Consider the following 17,650-nt stretch of genomic DNA (forward strand, 5'->3'; position numbering starts at 1 on the left):
TGTCTCAATCATTCACTGAGTAAACACAGAGAGCTAAGGAGTTCCCATTCTTCTACATATGATGAAGAAACTGCCATCCATAATAAGGCGGATGTATGAAATGACCCAACCTTTTTGGTGTGGGTGTGGGTGTGGGTGTGGGTGTGTGTGTGGGGGGGGGTAGTAATCTGAACGCTGAGAAGCTGCATTCTGTCTTGATTTCCTTATGTTGTATAGTTTACAGCTACGATTTTCAAATGCAGTCCAGGAGACTCACAGCCTGGTTTCTTTTCCCTCTGTTTCAGTACTAAATGATATCCAGTTATGTCACTGTTCAGGAATACAAACCGTACTAAACTGGATTTGGCCAGAATCAAAAGCAAGTGGACGGTGGCTCCAGAGAACTTGACTTGTAACAAATGGTTATATTATGACACTGAAGTACTCGAGCAAATGGCAAAAATTTCAGCCACATTATTTCATAGTTTCCATAAAGCTGTGGACTGAAGTACCAAGCCTTTCAATTCGGTTGTTCTGTTCTTTCGAACCCTCCAAAAACTTGCCTAAAGTGATGAAGCCTCTACAGTACATGGTTTGCTCTTTCCCTCCTTTTAACTTCTGAACCACAACCTGTTCTTTAACCAAATCCTACGCCACAAATGTTATGGAGTAACCTGCAGAAACGATGACACTCAGATCAGCAGATGGTGGTTTAACAAAGCAGCTAGTCATAAGATGAGAAACACCACTTCATCCTGTCTCTGGAGTAAAAAGCCCGAAATGGCACTCAATTGCGGACAGGAATAAGGATACGACCTCCATAGAGAACCTCGGGCTTTCACGCAGTGCCTAACTGACCTGAGAACATCAGACCAAAGCCCTAATCTCGTTACGACTCTGGTATAGGCAGCATTAGTGTGAACACAATGAGATTGTGGTCAGGCTGTTCAGAACAGAGGGTGGAAGATTTCTGCTGTATATAAGATGTAAGAGTATGGAAAGCTGACATATTACAGGATGGGCATAAATAGTGTTGGAGAACCGGTAGAACACTTGAAGCCAAATAGCTGTATACTTTTATAAATGTAGCTACTTTTTAGTGTATTTGTCCTCTTTTTTTTTTTTTTTTTTTTGGTTGAACTTGGAGTGTCTTTATATAATTCATACTCAGAGAATCTTCTGGAAAAAACCCCCAAATCAATTCAGCTTTAAAGTTTTCCTTTTCCTTCCTTTCCATCTGATTATTTTTGATGAATATTCATGATCTATGACTTATTCAGTGTTGTTTGCCACTCACTCACAGCCACCCCCAACAAATAAGAAGACAAACAGGAAAGGAAAAAAAAATTAAATTAATTTTTGACAGATGCTGTTTTGCACTTCAGGTCCTTTAACTGTGCACCACAACATGAACAGTCCTTGACCTCACTGACAAACATTTCCCATTCAAAGCTGCAAATATACTATTTTCTAGATAAATAAAGGAAAATCTTTCCTTTCATTCAGAACCCACTACAGGAAGCCACATTTGTACTTATAATTATAACCTGTAGCACAGAGACAACAAGCACTGCAATCACAGTCTCAGAGAGCAAACTGGGGGGCGGAGCTCAGTGACTTCTTCCTGCTGGACACGACAGCAGATTGTGTTCTTTCACCTGAAGGCACCCAACTCCCTCCACCAGACCAGAACACTGGTCGGTCAGACCATTTTTCTAAGTTTAAAACTTTTAAATGGGCAGTGCTAATTGTGCTTGGCCCGTCCTCCTTTCAAGTAGCTCTTCCAGCGCTTGACAAAGTCCCTAAAGATGGGCGAGTTGTCCACAGTTGCCAGCAGCTGGAGTTGGTTGATGTGCGTGGTGTGGTAGTCCCAGCGAGCCAAATTGGGTGCAGTGCCCAGCATAAAATGCCGCAGGTCATAGATGGTGCCTGAGCCTGTGTCATAGAGGGGAAGCATGGCTTTAAGTGACTCCATGCCTTTGCTGAAGAGCTGACCTGCTTCTCTGCCCAGTTTGTCCCCTGCTGTTTCAGCCACATCATAGAGTCCAATGAGAGAATAGATGAAACCATTGAGTACAAAGGAACTGGGAGTGGTGGGGTACTCCTCATACCAGTCGTACTTGTTCATGAAGACAGCTTTGACACCGTGCTGTTCAGAGGGCAGACGGAAAGGCCCCGTGGCTCGCAGGGCGGATTTGAGGTATGTCTCATCTTTTGTGAGAAGGTAGGCACGCACCAGAGTGGACATGGCCTGCCCTTGTGCCATGGCAGAGTACCAGCCTGGCTCCAGTGCCTTAAACCCCTCCCCCAGCCTACGAGTCACCATGATTGGCCAACCGCCCCTTTCGTCCTGGTTTCGCACCAACCAATCGCTGGCAGCGTAGAAGGCTGCCATATGGGAGGTGGTCGATATGGTGATATTGTCGATGGCTCCTCGACCATGCAGAATGAGTCTGACTACACGACGTGGCATGGTCTTGGTAGCTTTGACCGCTTTGGTGTTGGAGAGGCCAATACCCTTCCTCAGATCGGTGAGAAGATCTCTGGTGACTGTGCTCCAAGATGTCCGAGGGCCGATCCCATAGGTGATGTCTCTGTCCTTAAAAGCAATGAGCTGAGTATTGGTGACATAGCGGATGATAAACGGAGCCCCCTTCTCTGTGGTCTCCAGGACAACAGAAACGCTGCCATTGGATGTGAATTTCAAGTCGAAAGAAATGATGAAGTCCTTGGTGTTGCTCAATGGAAGAGAGATGCCCTCCGAGTTTTCTGTGTAATATCAAAAACAGAAAGGGGAAAAAAGGAGAAAATTATACATAAGTTGTCTCAATTCCCTACCTCTGTCCCCATCTTTCCCCTTTTCTCACTGTTCTATTCACACACAGATCACAGTCAAAGAGAGTCTGATAATTCTAGCAGAAAGGAGTCCAACGAGAGACTGGGTCACATGCATTACCACTGGTTCATTAAACAAAGAGGTTGGACTGGCTTAGAGAGAGGGGGTATTTGGCTGAAATAGCAGTGGATTGGGGGGGGGGGGGGGGGGGGCAATTTGTCCAGCATTGAGACGAGAGTCCTGGAGTTCCAGAGTCTTTCTAGGAGATCACAGCTAAAGGCACATGCGTGCTATTCACAGTGGGGGATTAAAGTCATCTTGAATCTACCTCCAATGTCTGCTGTACATGTTAAAAACACAGATTCAGAAACTCTTGCAAATTGGTACTTTACTGTACACTCATCACGAAGCCTCTTCCTTGATCTAGTACATTCCCTTCCAAGATTACCAAAAAAAACAAAAAGTGCAAGAGTGCTCCTCTGTTAGAACTAGAGAAAGACAGAAAGAAAGAGCGCATAACAGAGCCAGTCTCTGACTGTCTGGCAAGCACAATTCCTACCACTGTTTAATGCACTCATAAATCCATTACTTAAGGCAAGCTTGTGAGTAAGTGGATTTGTACTGTGGCCTGCTGATTACTCCACCATCAATAAAGGATGAGCAGGGAATACAGACAAGATCCCGGCTCCAGTGCATAGCCAGGGCGGCACGGCATTGCATCCATGCTTGGCTCCAAAGAGATCAATGCTTGGGGGTGATGACACCAATTACTGCTTGCCTCAACAGCAGCCCAGCTAATTCTAATGGGTATTGATTATCTGAGACCCCAAAATGCCTCACTGTATTATTAAGAACAGAACACATACTGTATTGGTTTGAAAGCATGAAAGCTTTGCTTTTATGTTGGCAAAATTTCTTCACTGTTCACACTGTTTCCAGTACGCAGTGTTTTCTTTACTGCAATGCACAAATTGATTTTTCTCATGAGGAACAGTAAGGAACTGCTCAGCAGTTATTGTTGATTGCAGTAATAAAATAAGAATGTAAATGATTGGACAGAGGGCGATAAAGAAAGAGACTAAGAGAGAGGCGGGCAGAATGTATGAATAGATGAACACGTTTTAGAGGAGAAGACAGGATTAGAGGGTTTGAAAAGACTGCGGGTGTTAAAAGCATTTGAATGGTGATCTTTTCTGAAGGTCCTGCTGACTGCACTTCCTTAAAGTTGGCACAAACTCCAGAGAGCCCTATGAGTCAGTGTCTGAATGACAGACCGATGCAGCGAAACTGTGGACTCCATTACGACTTTAAAGACAAATCAGCGAACAGAGTGGGTAAGCAGGACAAGATGGAAAGTTGAAAGCAAAGCCAGGAAGGTAGGTTGGAGCCCTATTTATAACCTTTAAAGACTGATGGGAACAGAAGAGTGGATTAACATGAAGATAAAATGAAAATCAGAGATAAGATAGCAAAACCAAAACAAGACAAACGCCGTCCAGAGCTCAGCTGTACCTGGTGCACTGAAGTGTCGGACCCAGCTGGTTCGGGTCTTGTCGTAGGTTTTGGTGATGGTGCAGCCTTTAGGGACAGTCCAAGCACTGGGTCTGCTGTCCCTTTCCTCAGCCGTATCATACACTTCCACGTGGGGCGGCCGCTCTGTCAGATTCTTACTGTAGTGACTCAGGCCATACTGGGCTATCTGAATCGCATAGAAATAACCCTGTGGACCCCACTGAGTGGATAAGGGCACGCCTACACGGGGCAAGAAACATTCATTTTGAGTTTGGCAGCAAACACAGAGAGAAAACAAAACATTTGAATTTGAGGAAAAAAGTTGGTAAGGTCAGGATGAATGGTTATGAGTTCTCAATTGCACCAACAAGTATCATTATCATCCTATTGGATAAAGTGTAAAGGAGGTCATCCGTTAACTGGTTTGAAATACAATTAGTAGCTCATACATAGAAACCTAAATGAAACAATCTAACAAAAAGAAGTATGGGAGGTTATAAATAGGTAATTTAGCAATGTTTTGCTGCAGAAATTAAATTAAGCAGGTCCATTTTCAGCTCTCCTGGCAGAAAGTCTATTCGAGAAGAAATGTGGTGTCCCCATAGTGAGTTTGTTTCCTTAAAGAGCAGATGACTGAGAAGGTTACAAACATAGGAAATAAAAACCTACTGCATTCAATCTTGCAAAGCACCACTAAATCTAGAATAAGGATTGTGCACACACTTAATTCAGTTTGCATATTTGTGTTGATTTCAACACCAGTCCTCATCTACGATGTCATGTAACCAACAATGGTGAAATAGCTGTGTGAAAGATCAGGGCTTCCTTCATGACTAAACATGTCTGTTTTTCTCTCATACAGCAAGTGGAGGTTCATTCTCACAGCATTTCAGCTCTGTTTAACAGCAGTGCATGCCAACACTAACAACTAAAGCATTTCATGCCAGGGCAACGCTGCTTTACAAGTAACTTGGAGAGGAAAGGGGGTATTAATTGTGCAGAGACACAGAGATACATCAGACACCCACAGACACACATGTATGCATTTGGATTCAGTGAGCACCCACATGCACTAATCATAGGCACTTCATTTCATTTCTCCAGGCCATCTCTGTGGTTGTGCAAGCAGCAAAGACCCACACACACACACACACACACACACACACACACACACACACAGAGGGAGAGAGAAAGTGGAATCCACATCAGGAGTCAAATGGAGTCTGTGGCAATAGTGTCTGGCCTAGATTCTTTTCAGGTCCAGTTCTTTTATTATTATTATTTTTTTTTTTTTTTTGGCCTTGCTTGAGGAGAGTTATCTGTCACAGGACTGTGTGGACAGGAAGTGTTCTCGTTTAGCGCCGTGGTGCGGAGAGCTGTGGTCCATACCCCTCCATCTAATTATACGAGTTTGAGCTTTCACTCACTGCCCAAGGCTTCTGTCTATATTGTCTCATTATGTCTCAGTGCTAGAGAGCCACTGTGCTAGGAACGAACCCCTAGATGGAAAAAAAAAAAAAGACCATCAGTTACTCTGTTTAACACCTCTACTTGAAAATATGCCTGGGAAAAGGAACATGCAAGTGAGACCCTGTGCACGTACACTGGAGAACACACCAAGTGAGTTAAGTTTCAAAGCCAAAAAGGTGTTGCTTAAGCCTAGAGTTGGTTTTAAATTAACCAAACTTTACAAAATGGGTGGGTGATCCCTCAAATTCAAACAGAAAAACATCATTAATTACACATTTCCAGAGCCTGTTTCCTCTTTTGCGTGAAAATGCCTACTGATGAATCTGAGAACAGCTACTCAACCGAAGCTCCATCTCTACCATTTTCAGTGCATATGCTTCCAGGGCGAGTTCTTCTGCAAGTTTCCACAGATACTAAGAGAAACGAAAAGAAACATTTCACACTCTCCAGGAGGCTGTGGGGCCCCACGCTTCAGTGAAGTAATTAATGCAGTGGGGCCGTACTTTAAAGACGTAAACTTGTGTAGAGGTGTAAAGGCTTCTGTGAAGCTGTAAGCTTGACGCTTGATTAATGGACTCAGGCAATGCACAGAAAAGGAGAGAGAGTAAAGGAGAGAGGGAGAGAGAGAGAGAGAGAGAGAGAGAGAGAGAGAGAGAGAGAGTGTGAGAGACAGACAGAGAGGGAAGAAATTCAGCCCTGTAGGATATGAGAGCGCAAGAATAATTCACACTCCATCGCTTTCACACTGCCAATGGATTTGTCTCCATTTAGAGACGACCCAATTTCCCCCACAATGGATTACGAAGTAAACCTGCCCCTTTAAGGCACGCAGGGAAAAAAAAGACATTGCCATTTACCACTCTGAACGCCTCCATGAAAAGGCAAGCAGAATGAAATGGGTATAAGCATTTCACGCTTATAGGGCCAACCTGAGGTTCAAGATCCTTTTTTTAGTGCAAAAGTTCTGTAATTAATTTCATAATGAATGCAGATGAAAGTCTTCAGTTGGTTGTGAAGAGGTCCATCAGGGGTCAGACTAATTTAGTGTAACACAGCTCTAAGCAGAATGTAACTAGACTAGAAGATGCTGCTGTTATCTGCAGAAGGCCATCACTGTAAAGGCCATCACTGTAAATAGTGCCCTGTATCTCAGGCCAGTGGACATTCACAATAACTCCCTGTAGCACAAACAGTCAAAGGGGTGCTTGCTCACGGGAGAACAAAAAAGCTGTCAGGACAGTCACTTCCAGTGAATTTCAGATTTGCATTGTTTGACGAAAGCATCATCAGACAGCGACTTTTTATTTAGGTGAGTAGTTCAGTGATCCTGTCCTGCGTCTAGTTAAACAGTTTTATACTTTGACATGGCAAATCCTTTTTGATAATGGGGAAATGCCAATTAACATCATAGTTTAGAACAGACTGCAGACTGGACCCATCACAGAGATTACTCACTGTGGTTATTTGCAATAGTTCCTAATGAAGAGATCATTTTAGGTCTTAACTGTTATGGTATCAGAGAATGTCTCATCCAATTAGAAAGTGTTGAGACAGCCACATTAAATATCTTGGATACATTTTAGATTCTTCTCAGCACCTTCAACAAAGCATTAACTAATGATCTATGATCAGGCAAGCTGTAAAGCCTTAACAATCACGTTTAATGGATGGCATATGGTGACAACACATGTCCTGTCGTTCTCTGTAAAGATCATCAGCATTTTTAATTATGCTTTGAATTCTCTACAGAACACATGTAATGTGTCTTACAGAAATATTTCATCTTTATTTAAAAGGGCAAACAACTTGCACACAAACAACAGAAATATATGAGAGAGAAGGTCAAATGATGAGCGAGAGAAATGACAGGAGCAAGCAATTGACAAGGGGAGGAAGAGAGAGAGAGTGAGAGAGAGAGAGAGAGAGAGAGAGTAAGGGGGAGAGGGAGAGAGAGAGAGTAAGGGAGAGAGTGAGAGTGAGAGAGAGCGATGGAGAGAGTGAGAGTGAGAGAGAGAGAGTAAGGGGGAAAGAGAGAGAGAGAGAGAGAGTAAAGAGAGCAGGAAAAGAGAGAGAGAGAGAAAAAGGGGAGGAAGAAAATGAAGTGTGAAGGGCATCCACAGAAGACGTATTGAGAAGCGCTCCCCTCTCACATTTGGCAGCGTCTCAGCGACTTCCTGTAAAAGTGAACGAACTTTCGCACTGCCAGGACGTAAAAGTCTGTGCTTTTTGTCATTGCTCTTAAGAACCCCTCCCCACCCCCACCCCACCCCCCCCCCAACTGTCCTTAGGAGCAATGCATGTTTAAACAGCCACAGGAAGATAAATGAAAGTCAACTGTCAAACTGCAAGGACAGTGATGGAGTGCGGCGAGTGAGATGGCTGGTTACGCGGTGGACACTGACAGATAGAAAAATGACTTTCTTAGACAGCCAGGCACTACCGCTGTTTGTAAGGACAAGCGAAATGCCAGCTGGTCAGAGCACCGTCACTGGACTTCCTCTCATTTTCTCTCTCTCTTTCTTTATCTATCTCTCCTTTCTCTATCTCTCCTTTCTCTATCTCTCCTTGCAATGAAAGATGCATGTTGGCACAAACATAAAATGGTCTTCCATTAAGTTTGGGGTCACCACAATCAGCTCTTGTAATCTGCAGAATCAATCCCATTTTCATTTGCTTAATGTAAGTCAATTGAGGGTGCATTACTCAGAGAAGGCTAGGGGTGGATTACTTAAGTCTGGATTCCAGGAAAACTGCTCCTTGGACCATGTAGCTAAATGACTATTAATGGACACCAGCCGTTTGAGTTTAAGACGGGTCCCCTTTTCTCCAATTAAGTTCAGGACTGACGTGATACGCATTCAGGTACAAAGTGAGTCGCAATCCACGTGACTCAATTTGAGGGCAATGTATGTCTTATAAGACTCACGCACGCGCGCGAGCGCGCACACACACACACACACACACACACACGCGATACGAATACATGCAAGACGGGAGGAGACACAGAACTACCCACCTTCCACTCCACTGATGCACTTCACACGGTCCCTAACTTCCACATTGTAGCCTTCAAATGACATGAACACTCCGCTGGGGTTATATGGCTCCCGCTGAGCGTACACTCTGGAATAGCTGTGGGAGAACTCGAACCGGTCGTAGCCGTCGTACTGTACAATTTTACCAAAAACCTCAAAGTACTTCTCCATCCAGCTGAAAGGCAGGTATACTTCATGGCCTTCCCGTCTGCCTTTGATGGTGACATCTTCATTGATCAGACAGTCGATCTCTTCGTAGCGGACGCCTCCGACCACGGGCGGAGGTTCTGGAGGCTGCGGCTGCTGCTGGTGGACGTCTCCCTTGGGGCTTGGGGCGGGTTGGGGTCTGGGGAGGAACCGCAGGGCCTTCTCGCTTGTGCATTTGTTCCAGAGTAAGATTGTGACGAGCGTGAGGAGAGCACAGATCACAATCAGGGTCTTGTAGTGGACACGGGCCGCGAGGCAACGCATCTTCACGCCTCACCTGCAGGCACACACAGACAGACAGACACACATACAGAGACATGTTTATTCCCACACAAGTAGCAGTCACATTTCATTGTTGACAGGTTGTCTGTAATCCAATTAAAGAAAAAAATCGATGTCCGTCGATATAAATTCACATATTGTTTAAAAGCCAAATCAATATCATTTCCCTCCACTAATGCTTAAACGAAGCTTGAGTGGAAAATCCAATATCGGCTCAGTCAACGTGCGACTCTGAAGGCAAGCAGTGGAATACAAGGGGACACGTCTTAAGAGTCTGAGCAGGTGAGTGCATGCTGTGTTCAGTCACAGACTGCAGTGCACGTGGGCCAGCAATTTGACAGAAAATACAATATCATATTCCTTTGTGATTCTGTTTACACATTCCAAAGATGACATTTCAATTGAAAAGGTTACAAAAGATGTTGAAATCTTTCAGCAAAGTATACAGAAAAGTAAGATCAGAGCCAAAGACCAAATGCATCAGTCAAAAAGCCCTTCAACTCTCATATCCTCTTAGCTACATTTTAAGGACAAACGTTTTTTTGGGGTTTTTTTGTAAAGAATGGACTACTAAACGGAAGAAAGGTCCAGCTAAGACTCTGTAAAATCTAAACAAGTAGGGTAGGCGACTTCTGGGCCAACAGACCAGAGTGAAGCCTCTTGCCAGCTACAAATGCCAATCAAGGAAGTCTGCATCCCTTACAAATCACAGCTCTCTGGCATTTAATCTGCCTGAAAAATAAAAATCAATAGGCCAGCCGCGCTGCCTCCTACCTCTGCTAATTACAGTGCGCGGCTTAGCCGGGCAGAGCAGGCAATGACAAAGATGCAGCCGCAAATATCCCGAGGAAAAAATCATTACCTCCAAGTTCCACTCAATGCCTCTGCATAGGCAAAGCCAAGTCTAAGGTCAGCAGCACAATGACCGTGCATCAATTCAACAATGAGCTCCATCAATCTGCCAAGGTAACAGTGCCTGGATTCTTCTAATTAAAATGATTGATCTGAAAGCGTTTAAGTGAGGGAATGACAACAGAGAATTAACGCACACTGTAATAATAATGTTCAAAAGGTGTTACAGGAGGTGTCTGCTTCCACAACACATTAATCTCAAAAGACAGAACTTCATATGCTCTAATACAGTTCAGTATTTCATGACCAAAATGCTGTCTTCAGTGAAATTTCTATTTTGACAGACACGATAACCATGAAATATTGCCTAAAAAAAAAAAAAAAAAAAATATTGCTCATATCTAGTGAAAAGATGTTACATATTCAGATGATAGATCAGGTCAGATATTTCTCTTCTCACCCCCCCCCCACCCCCCCTCTCTGTGCTGAGAGAGCAGTGGTGATGCAGAGAGACTGCTTGCTGAAAAATAAGCAGCCTGTCTCATTTACTCAGACTATAAATAATCTGCTCTTTCTTCAGCTTTCTAAGGGGGAAGATAGGAGGAAGAGAAGTAGCAGCAGAGTGGTCTAAACCTGGCTCAACCCAGACATCACGAACCCCAACCACACCATAAACTCATCTATTAGAATAAAGGTGAGGACCGGTTACGTCAAACGCAAAGCGCCAGGACTTTTCCGGGGTCTCGGGAACGTTATTTAAATTCTGTGAAACTTCCGGGGGCTTAAGTTCTCGCTGCTCTCTATGCCGACGTGAATAAAAAAAAAATCTCTTAATGTGTTTTTCTTAAGTAATCATGCTCTAACACAGAAACGAGAAAAGCTCAGCTGGACCAAACAACCCAACAGCAGCACATGGGGATCATCTGTATTCAAATCCACTAAAAAGCAGGAGACAGAGCTGAGCTCTGTGTAATCCACAGATCAGACCCACCACAGGAGTGTTGCACTGATGTAATCCCTCCGATCAAGTAGTGCTGCCGACTTAGTGGGAATAGTACAGCAAGTCTGGTACAATTCCAAGGAAATTAACGTAATATGAAATGCAGAGGCTTAAAGCAGTATAATCGTCGCATTGTTTGAATCGGCAAAACAAGTAGCGAGGCTTAGAAAACCAACTTAGAAAAAAAAAACAGCTACAGAATTTCTGAACGAATTTCTGACCAGAACTCCTTTTAAGTACGCATTCAATTCTCTCCTCGTTGCTACGACAACCTAGCCGCGGCCACGCCTTTTCGAGCGTCCTCATCGGAATGATGCATGACCTTCCCCTACAGCGAGACATCCAAGAACGCAAACGGGGACAAGGGGCAAGGGATCGATGGCTGAAACCCTGCCATACAGCCGGCCAGATAACTGGATGATCACAAGCACATATCTTCCCTTTAGAGATATTATCCAGCATTGCCTTCAAAGGGCTCCAGTGCCCCTGGCCTGCTCTTCCGTGCTGGCATCCTAAGCTCTGGGAAACACAGGGGATGTATTGTGGTCTGGTGAAGGCCATCAAGCGATGAAGGCCGTGGCTGGCACTGAGAAACTGGGCTCCATGAATGGGCTGCTTTCAGTGCTAATGGCATCACAGGCCATACAGACTCTCCCCAGAGCCCTCACGGCTGTCTTATCCACTCAGTGTTTTAATGTGCTCTCCACACAGAGGGAAAACAATGAGGAACAGGGGTAAAGGCCACAGTTACTCATCAGGATTCATGAATGGAGATGGAAGGTAAAGCTTTTTCGAGGCTTCCCGCCGGCTTTTCAAACCGTCCGTGTCAGGTAAACAGCCGGGCCGTGGCAATTACGGGCCGGTTTATCGGATAACAACTTTGTTTGAGTTTGAATTAAAGAGCTGGATGAACTGTCCACTCAGCACAGACAAATTCAAATACATCCTTATTCAGCAAGTGTCCCTATTTTACAGTGGCAAGTTTGAGGGATTTGTGTTTAATATCCTGAGAGAGGAAGAGAAATTGAGGTGAGCTGCTGTCAAAATGCAATTTTTGCTCAAACATCTCGCGCCTGAGACGCAATACTCCGAACCTGATGAATAAAGTGTAAGATATGGAGACTTCTACTCAAGACAGAGATTTCAGCACTTTAAAACAAAAGATGGAGCCACAGAGAACATATATATTTTATGCAATATATATATACATACATACATACACACACACATACATATATACACACATATATATACATATACATACATATATACATATACATATATATATATATATATATATATACACACACACACACACACACACACACACACATATATACACATACATACACACACACACATATCTATATCTATATAGATATATATATACACACACACATATCTCTATACACACACACACACATTACATTAGTCTCTATGGTGCTATTATATGGAGCTGGTGCAGCAGTTCCTCCAGTCATCACTATGAGCCAGTATCTACGGAGAACCATTTGCCAACAGGTCACATGCTTATAGCAGCTGTTGTACATTGTTAGCATGTCATGGATGGCAGCGTGAACTAACAGCTATCAGAAGCTCCAGCTACTCAACAAGCTCAAATTCCAGCTCTGACCCCTTAAGTTCCCAGTTGGTTTAGCAGACAGAAATAGGCTTATTTCAGAAAAAAAAAAACTCTAATCAAATCAAACCAGATGGGCAAAGGCAAAGAGGCAGATACTAAGTAATCTAGTTCACTAAAGCTTTGTAGAATGGGTTAGAAACTTTTCAGGACAAGCAGTCAAATATGACGTTTAAAAATCACGAGTCTTCCATCTTCACGGATGCTTTATCCTCTTTAGTCCAGTTGGAGCCCCAGGAAATTATTAAGGGACCTTGAATACAATCTAGATGCTTGGTTGTCTTCTCCTCTGCTGAGATATTACACAAAGACAAAATACATGGTACGATCCTCCAGAGGATGAAGGACAGCCTTGTACAACAGTGTGTTGACTCCAGATCTCACTTTGAGTAATCTGCTATGGCAAAAACATTCACCGATGTGAAAACACTGCGGGGAACTGGCCTTCAGGGAAGAGAGAAAGCAGCAGTCACGCGAGAGGGCACAGGTGTGAAGATGCCAACTAAACTCTCGACTTTTTCACTCCTTGCATTGTGAATTCATCCTGGGGATGGATACAGGGTAAAAAAAAACAAAACACCAGGTTGAACCACAATCTAGATGCCTGTTATCTCCCATTCCCCATTACTGTAGGGAGAGGATGAGCCAGCACTTACAGATGGGATGGAAAAAAAAAAAAAAAACAGTCATTGTTATTCCAACATCATTGACATTACTGTTAACTGAGTCAGTAATCAGAGAGAATCACTTCCATTTTCCATTTGCCAACATCACAAACAACATGATTATCAGACTCATTAACAGAGACAAATTTTTTATCTGAGCTACTGAGTCAACAAGAGCATATTATTGGGTTTTCTCACTGGCACAAACCAGAGTACAGCCATGGCTGATGACAGCACGATAATGGGTTTCAGTCCCTCTGTGTCATCTAGTCTAATACTCATTAAAAGCCAGCCAAGCAGAGAACAAATCATGGGCACGCCCACTGAAATTCACAGATCAACAACCTACAAATGCATGGCTCACAATAACCAAATCTGTTTGTTACGTATTTTTTTTCTTCTTTTCCACTGTACAGAGAAAAAAGAAAAGGCAAAAAGTTGAGGATAAAGGGAAGTCCGTGGTGAAAACTCTTCCTGAAACATAACTGATCCCAGACCTAATACTCAACGTGGTGATGGATACAGAATGCATTTCAAATTCTGATCTTTGCTGCAGCAGAGTCAGGCTTCCCCACTGCAGTTACATCGGACACTGCTTGACAGGTGGAGTGGTCAAGTCGACCTGATAACAGACACGACACAGGCATCAAAACGGCCAGAGTAACAATCTCTGACACACACCTGTTCCATCAGTAGAGGATCGGCATGGGCAAATACAGCTATAAGTCACTGACAACCAGGCCGGGAGCAAAAACTGCCTGGAGACTGTGCGGCCATTTTTCAAGCGAACAGACCTAAATAATGACCGTGAGCAATGCCATCTTAGTCCTCTTCAGCGCACTTTGCGCTTAGCTCTGAGTAGTCAGGTGAGTTTTATGTGAATCTGAATCTTTTCTGAAAGCCAGTAAAAACACAGCATTCCAAAGCCTTGTCTCATAGTCGAGCAAACAGACAAGAGTGGACCTGCGTTTTAGAATGCTTGGCACTCGAACACTCTCTTAATTCAATTCTCTCTAGCTCTCTCCTTTGATTTTACCGACTCTCCCAAGGGACTTTGTCTACATTTCTCTGTAATATCTCTATCTGCTCTCGCTCCGCTTTGTTTCGATAGTATACCGGGGCGAGCTGGTAAAGGCACGGAAAGCGGTTCGCCGTCCCAACCCTTGCTACATCCAAACAACCTTTTCAACAGACCACTTGGACCGCAGGTCAGCGCATATTCTTGAACGCTGTGTATAAATAATCTGAGAGGACAGACAAATTTACAGGTTAATAAAAAGTCAACTCAAATTAGTCCGGCACAATGAAGCAGTATTTATATCTTTCGTAACAGTCGGGGAGAGGAGGAAATTGCTTTGAAGTTAATGTCCTTCATACAATTCATCTGCAGTCAAAGGATTATTCTGGTTATTACTGAAAAGCTTACAATGTTAAAGCCTACAGGGAGATTAAACACACTTCTCATCAAGTCAAGACGAGAGAGAGAGAGAGAGAGAGAGAGAGAGAGAGAAATAAACTATCGGTTGTAGCCCTTAGGACCAGGAAAAACAAGTCACAACAGTATGGGCAAACAAACACCAATCTCCTTCAGATTATAAGAGGGGATGAGATCAAACTGCAGTCGGCTTCAAAGGTACAGAGTCACAGATCCAAAAAGATCCAGAGTCATGGATCCAGAAGACTGCAAAAACGATGTTTCGTGCCATGCCGGCATCATTTGTGATGTTCTTATAAAACGAAAACAAAGTATAATTACTCTTGTTGTTGTTATTCTTTGAAAAAAAAAAGGTTCGAAGTAGTGTGTGACGCAGTGGGACACAGAATTTATTCCCATCTGACCCAGAGGCAGACCCATAGGCAGCTGCAGATTGTCTGTGGCAAAACGTCCTGATACTACATTGACTGAGGCTAACAAAACTTCCATTCCTTTTGCCAAAAACTCTAAAAGAAATCTACCAGTCACTCTCAGTTTGTTAAGATTAGCGGAGACGGGGAGCGGTTATTAAATAAACAATACAGAGACAGATTTGGATTCCTTTAGGCTCAGGTTCCATACTGACGTTCCTTCCGTGTCGAACGTTCTCCGTTCTCACACTTCGCTTTTCAACACTGTTTTATTACGGATTAAAACATCAGACATAGCTTTGGGTATCTTACCCTGATCCATTCACCAGAGAATGTCTGAATGTGATTTCATCATGTCCGAGGTGGCCGGATCGGTCTTCTGCACTACTTCATCTGGCCGTGCGCTCCAGATGCAGTTTGTTCAGCACCTGCAAGATAGTCAAAACAGTCATGAGTTACTGAGGCAATTAAGACCCCTGAACAGCAGGGCTGGGAATAAAAACTTCTCCTTTATTGCCTTGGTTTTCCACATTCCACTGTTCTGCCAATGTTTCTTTGAAGATTTTTCCCTCAGCATATTCCCTAACTGGAACTTTCCGCAAAAGACCCATCAGCCTTCAGTAATACCCAACCCAGTGATGCTCGGATGAGCGTCTGAATAATGACTAATGAGATATCATCTGTTAATTCCAGCCAATCTGATTAGTTTACATATGGCTCAGTTGGGAATAAATATCCGTGATGGAAAATAACAGGGATTTCACACTGCTATCTCACGACTTACCCTCACAATGTCTGTAACAATTGTGGAGCCATCAGTGCTCAGAATACCACAGTATCAAGTTAGTGCAGAATTTGGCTGTCATCATATTTCCAATACAGACGCGCAGTGCTGCGTGTTTGGATGGTGCAATGTTTCTGAAATGCAGTCACATGTTTTCTGGAGTATATCATGACTGATCACCTCCATACTGACAGAACGTTTATTTGGGAGGGGTGGGGGCAGGAGGGGGGGGGCTTTACAAGTCAAATTGCCTGGCATAACAATGTCTGACCAGGCACAAAGTACACTCCTACATCACACTGCATTGACTTACAGGCCTTAAATAGGCCATAAACCACGCTGGGGAAACAAATACATATTTGTAATTGCATCCATGATGAATTTACAGGCGTCTCAACAGCTGGGTCATTAATGTACTGACAATCCATCAGGTGCAAGTGACTGGGGTTCTCTGCCCTGCAATTAATCTCTACCATATAAAGCCCCTCCAGCACCAGAGGGACGGTTGTTAAATAAAAGACAGCCCTAAATCACGTCGCAAAGAGTGGATCGATCGTTTCATAAAATGAGCTTATTGACAAAGCACTTAAATCAGGTATTAGAAAGTGTATAACATTCTGTCAAATACATTGCTCATTGATGGGGGTTGTAAGAAAGGACTGAACGGGGAACTGAAGGATACACAAAAAGGTTACTCTGAGAGACTGGGGTGTTTGGCTGAAGACCTCAGAGATGGGACATTTCATTGGTAGACTGTCAATGTGATCTGACATGAAATAAACCCTCGCAAATTATCAGTCCACTTCAGAGCATCAGAGCGATGAATAATTCTCAGTTGTTCATACTATGCTGTCATTAGCTTTATTTGAAAACAGCAGAGAGATGTATTTTAAACAGGCCTCACTGACTAAAGACTTAGCGACACTCTTAAGCTACTAAAACGTCAAGGTTTTGTGAAGGTTTGAAGGCAACACAGTATTCTATGAAGAATCTTGTTGGTGCAGTTTGTGGTGAAACTGTTCAAAGTATTTGTGCGTGTGCAAACTCCACACAATTCAAAACTCCCCATATTTGAACCAAATAAACACACCCAAGTGAGAATTTCAAATCTCAACACTGGCTAATACAATAGTCAGGACACACTGTCTAGCAGCTCAAGGAACCTCTTTAATCTTAACCGCAGGTAGATGCCCACAATTTGGCACATAAACACACCCAAATACACAAACACACCCACCCACACACACCTGACATGGCAGCTTTATCATCAGAAAAAAAAGATCACATCAGCACTGCAACGAAACCCCAGCTATTTAGCAATTCCTTCAGGTTGCACTCTGCAAAGCTCCCCGGCCTATGGTCTAGGAGGAGGAGAGCAGCACACTCAAGAAGCGTGACATTAAACAGGATTTTCAATTGCCCCAGCTGTCTTCGGGAGATCACACAGAGCTTTAGCAAAGCTCATTCCTCCAAACGAACACCGAGTGGAGCGGGTCCTTGGGATACAGAGCGCGGACCGAGCCTTTAACACGACGTCACGGTAT

The 17,650-nt window shown here is 43.6% G+C and overlaps 1 protein-coding gene across 1 annotated transcript; it reads right to left on the reverse strand.

Moving 5' to 3' along the window:
* Positions 1–1,556: 1,556 nt before the first annotated feature.
* glceb (glucuronic acid epimerase b) lies at positions 1,557–15,669 on the reverse strand. Its single transcript, XM_030766611.1, has 4 exons — positions 15,635–15,669; positions 8,814–9,316; positions 4,328–4,567; positions 1,557–2,748 (listed from the first exon to the last, which is right to left on the reverse strand). Exons 2-4 carry the CDS (start codon positions 9,301–9,303, stop codon positions 1,724–1,726), a joined length of 1,755 nt encoding a protein of 584 aa, XP_030622471.1. The 5' UTR covers positions 9,304–9,316; positions 15,635–15,669; the 3' UTR covers positions 1,557–1,723.
* Positions 15,670–17,650: the final 1,981 nt, after the last annotated feature.

The sequence above is a fragment of the Chanos chanos genome, chromosome 2 (genome assembly GCF_902362185.1).
Source record: "Chanos chanos chromosome 2, fChaCha1.1, whole genome shotgun sequence".
In the NCBI taxonomy this organism is placed as follows: Eukaryota; Metazoa; Chordata; class Actinopteri; order Gonorynchiformes; family Chanidae; genus Chanos; species Chanos chanos.

What these genes read in the sequence shown, in the direction of transcription:
- glceb (XM_030766611.1), bottom strand. Translation starts at nt 9,303, where the DNA reads ATGCGTTGCCTCGCGGCCCGTGTCCACTACAAGACCCTGATTGTGATC. An exon ending in GTGCATCAGTGGAGTGGAAG is followed by an intron (nt 4,568 to 8,813) that starts GTGGGTAGTTCT and finishes TGCCCCGTGTAG; the next exon opens with GCGTGCCCTTATCCACTCAG. An exon ending in CCGACACTTCAGTGCACCAG is followed by an intron (nt 2,749 to 4,327) that starts GTACAGCTGAGC and finishes GATATTACACAG; the next exon opens with AAAACTCGGAGGGCATCTCT.